General features: G+C 53.8%; 1 protein-coding gene across 1 annotated transcript; it reads right to left on the bottom strand.

The window, feature by feature from the left end:
- Positions 1-328: 328 nt before the first annotated feature.
- LRRC25 (leucine rich repeat containing 25) lies at positions 329-3787 on the bottom strand. Its single transcript, XM_061188626.1, has 3 exons — positions 3669-3787; positions 2348-3147; positions 329-489 (listed from the first exon to the last, which is right to left on the bottom strand). The coding sequence occupies exons 2-3, from the start codon at positions 3136-3138 to the stop codon at positions 351-353; spliced, it is 930 nt and encodes a 309-aa protein (XP_061044609.1). The 5' UTR covers positions 3139-3147; positions 3669-3787; the 3' UTR covers positions 329-350.
- Between the last annotated feature and the right edge of the window lie 1998 nt (positions 3788-5785).

Raw genomic sequence — 5785 nt, 5'->3', positions numbered from 1 at the left:
GGGATTGGGAGCAATTTGGGAGTCCCAGAGCTTTGTCTTGGGAGCCCAGCAGCCTCATCTGTCCCGCAGAATTTATTGGGCAATACTTGCACACCAACAGGAGGGTGATGACAGAGTTCACACGTTGACCCTCCCATCCCTGTGTTGGGGTCTCTCCTTCTCCACTTCTAGCAGCCGAGTGGCCTGAGGAGCAGAGTGGTCTAGAGAGGGGGCTGCAGAGCCTCCCTGGGGCCTCAAGGATGATCCTTCCCTGGTCCCATTCCTCAGATGGGAAGACTGAGGCCAGGGAAGATCCAGGGTGCCCCAAGGCACCTGGAAGGGGGTAGGCTGGAGTTTGAGATGTTGAAGGCTCAGCGTCCAGGGATCACATACTCCTCTTCATCCAATGGGGCCTGGCCCAGCGACTGCAAGTTGCAGTAGACAGGCTGGGAATCATGGTGGAGGCTCTTATAGTTCATGTAGAAGTCGCTGTCCTCTGAAGGGTGAGGCCTGTGGGGACAGACAGATGGGAGGGCAGGTAGGATTCAGGAAGCAGGCACATCAGCTTTGAGAGGCAAAGTAGTTCAGGGCAATTGAGTCCACTCCTAATATTTACATATGAGAAAAGTGAGTCATGGGGCAGTGTTCTCCCAGCCTGGCCCAACTTTCTGTGAGGAAAGCAAGTAAGGGGCAGTGATTCAGGGAAGATTCTGTGGATTAAGCATTGTAATGCTGTGGTCCAAGGACCTTGAGTCATTGTAGGGTTTTTTTGTTCCTTAAAGTTGAGATGGTTGCCCATTTTTTACATTAAATTCTAGATTTTGTTTTCCTCTTGAAAAACTGGAAGCTCTAGTCACACCAGCCACATGAACACAAGTGGCTGGAGCTGAACCAGTGCCCCTTCAGATGGGAAATGTTTTCACCAGGTCCCCAGAAGCAACTGAATTTGTGGTCTTGATACAAAAATAAATCTCTGAGCCTCAGTTTCCCCATCCACAAAATGGATCAGGGAGGAGGTAGCTTCTTAGGAATGTCTTGCTATGGTGGGCAAGACACCCAGAGAAGAACTTTCCTGCCTCCAGAACATCCTAACACCCCCACCCCCGCTCTTCTTGTAAAAAAGGCCACTTTGGGTAAGTGGTGTCTATCAGTCATTTGTACTTTAGTATAAATTACTCCAAATACATAAATGGTTGTATGGGGATGGAAGTCAGGGTTTGTTTCTTGCTTCTGCTTCTGACCTTGGGCATGTCATTCCCCTGCCTTCCAGAACCTTCATTTCTTTCTTTTTCTTTTTTCAGCCACACCGCACGACTCGTGGGACCTTAGTTCCCTGACCAGGGATTGAACCCGCACCCTCACCAGTGAAAGCACAGCGTCCTAACCACTGGACCACCAGGGAATTTCCAGAACCTCCATTTCTGCAACTGTAAAATGTAGGTTGGGATTGACACATCCAATTCTAAACTGTTTTTAGAGGAGACTGGTGCTGAGGTCTTGGTGACAGCAAGGCAGAGGCAAGCATCAGAACACAAGCTGCCTTAGGGAGTGTGGTGCCTTCAACTCCTTACCTCAGCCCACTTCTGCTTTTGAGCCATATTTGCATGTGCTTTGCATATTCTCTTATTTCTCACCAACAGCCTCCCACAGGCCTCCCCACCTTTTGGATTCTGCTGCCCCAAAACCCAGCCATGACCTTCTTCCCTTCCTGCTTGGATCCTCCCAGCCCCCTCCAACTTCAGCCCTGATGTCTTGCCTTCTCAAAACACATCCACAGCAGATTCTCTGTTCTCTCCCACCTCCAGGCTTTTGCCCACCCTTGTGCCTGCCCCCCTGAGATCCCCTCCACTCCCTCATCCAACCTGGAAAAGTTGAACCCATCTATCTAAGCCCAGGCAACTTTGGAGGCAGGGCTTTGTGGGGTAGAGAGAGACACAGATGGCTTTCTTAGCATCTCCTATGTGTCAGAAGGAGACCGGAGTGCTGTCCCATTTTACGGAGACCGAAACAGAAGTTCAGAGACAGCCCTGGGTCACACGACATCTGAGCCCAGGCCGCTGACCGCTACCGCAGAGCCCCGACTCTGCCTTGAACACCTGCCTCCTCTCTCCCAATCCTTGGCAGCCAGAAGCTGGGTTTGCAGGTCGTGAGAGGGACGCTTGTCTCATACACAAGAACCCAATTCTTATCCCAACTCCATGAGGCGGAGGGCTGTTACTGTCCCCATTTTATCGGTGAAGAAACGGTGACCCAGAGAAGTGGAAACTACTTGCCCAAGATCACACAGCCTGTAAGAGGCAGAGCTGGGAATTGAACCCTGGCCAGCTGGCTCCAGAGTCTTGCAGGCAGATGTGTGTGGGTCACTCACCTGTGTTCAGCCCACTGGTGCCTGGCAGCTGGTTGACCCACAGACATGTTCTCATAGTCAGAAGTGGAAGATCCGGGCCGGGTGGCTGCTGGGAGCTTAGGGCTGAGGCCCCGGCTACTGTACCGTGGCTGCTGGCCCGAGCCAGACCTGGGACCATTCTGAGCAGCCCACGTTTTGCTCATGCCCCGGCTACTGCCTACCCGATGTCTACAGAGTCTCCACGCCAGCACTGGGCCAGCAATGGCAAGCACGAGCAGCAGGCTTCCACTGGCCACCAGCGCTCCTATGGTTGTCATGGTCAGGCGAGGGGCACAGCCCACTTCCAAGAAGGCAGAGACGTTGTGCCAGGCGCCGGTGGACACATCCAGGCACCGCAGAGGCAGTGGGCCAGAGCAGTTGTCCCGCCGGACCTTGTGCCAGGGTAATAGGACACAGCTGCAGTCAGCCCTCAGGTCAAGGTCACAGCGTTCAGCCAGTGCCCTGCCCACGGGGTCCAGGGGGTTGTTGGTCACATCCAGGACCTGCAGCTTTCCCAGGTGAGCAAAAAAAAGCGGTGGGAGCTCTCGAAGGCCATTCCCAGACAGGTCGAGAAGAAGCACACTGCTGGCCTGCAGAGACTGGTTCTGAGGCAGCAGGCTCAGGTTTTGGCCACTGAAGTTCAGGCATGTGTCCGTGAACTCCCTGGTCCAGTCCACATCCCCCGAGGACACGGGGCATGACAATTCCTGGCTGCCTGGATGCAGCAGCAGCAGCAGCGGCAACAACAGCACCCATACCAGGGCGCCCCCCATGCAGGCAACCTAGGCAGAGACACCAGAATCCAAGCCCCAACCTCAGTCTGGGGTCACCCTCCCCCTCGCCACCTATGTTTGTTATATATTTTTTTAATGGCTGAGAGCAGCTCAGGCCACTTCTGAAGTGTTAAAACTTAGCCCTTCCGCTGGTGGCTCCTCTTTGATTGGCTCTGGTCCCCTGCCTCAGTCTCCCCTTCCGGGGAATGGGTACATAACCCGGATGCCTCAGGGGCTTGGAAGGCGAGGAGGAGACCTGACCCAGACAGCCCCTTCCCCTTCTCTCAGATCAGCCCCTTCGGGCTAAGTTGCCCAATTTTCCCGAACATTTCGGAAGCCCTCTTTGGCCAAGTCGGGACTATATGCAAATGAGCCGTTGCCCCGGAAACGACCCCGCCCCTCTGCCTTTCTTTTCCGAACTGCAGGCTGTTGGGAGTCTTGGGCTGGCGGTGGGGGTGGGGGTGGGGCTGCTGACGGGGTCCCACCAGCTCTGGTTTGCACAGACCCAAGTTCTAGTGCCTCCGTCCTACCTTCCTGGTCCCCCTGCAACGCCTTGGCCTCGGTCGTGCTAGAAGTCTCCGGCGCGGAAGGGCTGCGTCGTGGCTCACCTGGACGCGGGGGTCAGAGGGTCTGACCCTCCGCGGGTACGGATCCACTGTGGTGCCTGGCGCTCCTCAGGCTCTGTACCCAGCGACTCAGGGGAAGAGGAACTGGTGTCGGCTGAAGTGCAGAAGGGAAGAATGAAGAAGACACAGAGACCCGCCCCCCCCTCCCCCCCGCCGAAAGGCCTCAAGGACCAGGATTCTTAGGGGAAGGGCAGGGGCAGCTTGCTTCCTTCTTGCTGGAACCCAATGACTACATGTCCCCCAATAACACCCCAACTAACTGCTACCTCATCAACTCACTTCCTGGTCTCAGCTCAGTTGACTCCCAACCCATGCATTCATTTATTTGTTCAACAAACATCATCCATGCTGAGCCCCCAAGAGACTTCAGCCCCGTCCAGTTTCTTCAGGAGCAACCAGTCTCGGAAAAAGACAGAACCGGACACAGGCACCCCGAGTCTGATGGAGTCAGGTCAAGGCCAGAGTGAGGGACAGGGTACCAGAAGCTTTCCTGGAGAGGAGACATTGGAATTGGGGCTTCAACACATGAGTAGGAGTTTGACAAGGATTGCTTGGCAAACTGCCTTTGACTTTCCAAGCTCCCAGCCTCTCCCACAAGCTCAGAGCTCTCCTCACGTACAAATCATGCCTCTATGCTGCAGGGGGATGTGAGGAGGGCTCCCTGGGGGAGGGGATGTTGAGTCTGGGGCTTGGAGGATGAGTTGCAGTGGCAGGCAGAAACGAATGCATTGCAGATTCCAGGCAGAAGGCACAGCAGGAGTAAAGGTCCTGCAGCTTGAGAAAGCATGGCCGGCTGGGACAGCGTAGTTAGGAGTGGAGTGGCTGGAGGGGACAGACTAAACGGAGGAACTGGTGACATGGGCAGGGTGGGGAGACAGCACAGGCCTCCAAAGCCAGGCGGAGGAGTGGGGCTTTATTCCCAGGGCCAAGCAGGTGTGTGAGCAGGGGAGGGGCACTGTGTCAAAAGATTCTTCTGGAGTGAGTCTGGGGTCTGGAGGTGGGAAACCTTTTGAGGAGCCCAGAGTCCCAGAGGGAGAGGGGGAGCTGAGTCAGACCTGAGGGATAGTGACACAAGAGAGATTGAGGAGGGAATGGGTACAGGTAGGCTGGCAGAGAGTCTCAGCCTCACTGGGGTCCGGGCTTCAGGCAGACCAGGTTCAAATCCTTTCCAGCCCCTGGCTCACTGCTTGACCTTAACTGTTCTGTACCTCAGTTTCCACATCTGTAAAATGGGATAAATGTCAAGAGTCTTTCCTGGACTCTGGGAGGCTGGAGTCTACTCCCCCACGCTTTCTCCTCTCCTCAGACTCTGCCCCTTTTCCATCTCCAAACTCAGACAAATGGTCAAAGGTCTTGAACTGAGACTTGGGGGAAGGGCTGCAATTTGTTCTTCAACAACCCAAAGATACTCACTCCTAGTAAAAAACAGCAGATCACAGCAACTCTAAGATACTGTTTGATTCCATCTATCAGCTGGGCAAAAATTCAAAAGTGTGATGACACCCTGTGCTGGCCAGGCTGTGGGGAAACAGGCAACCCCACACATTGCTGGGGGAGCATCTGTAGTGCAGCCCGATGGAAGGCATCCTGTCACGGGAATTATGAATGCACATGCCCACTGATCCAGCATCCCAATCCTGGGACTCCTGAATATTTTCATGTTTACAAAATGACAGGGGCAGGAACTGATGAGTGGATAAACTAAATGTGGTCCGTCCATACAGTGAATATTATTTGCCCATAAAAAGGAATGAAGCTCTGATACACACTACATGTGGATGAACCTCAAAAACATTATGCTGAGTGAACAAAGCCAGACACAAAAGACTACATAGTGTATCATTTCATTAATATAAAGTGTCCAGAACAGGCAAATCCACAGAGACAGATAGTAGATTAGTGATTGTCAGGGGCTGGGGAGGGGGATATGGAGAGTGACTGCTAATGGGGATGGGGTTTCCTTTTGGGGTAATAAAAATGTTCTGGAACTAGATAGGGATGATGGTTGCACACACTGTGAA

This window comes from Eubalaena glacialis, chromosome 4 (assembly GCF_028564815.1).
Source record: "Eubalaena glacialis isolate mEubGla1 chromosome 4, mEubGla1.1.hap2.+ XY, whole genome shotgun sequence".
In the NCBI taxonomy this organism is placed as follows: Eukaryota; Metazoa; Chordata; class Mammalia; order Artiodactyla; family Balaenidae; genus Eubalaena; species Eubalaena glacialis.
The sequence above is the reverse complement of the archived record's forward strand: the minus strand, read 5'-3'. Positions and strand labels throughout refer to the sequence as shown.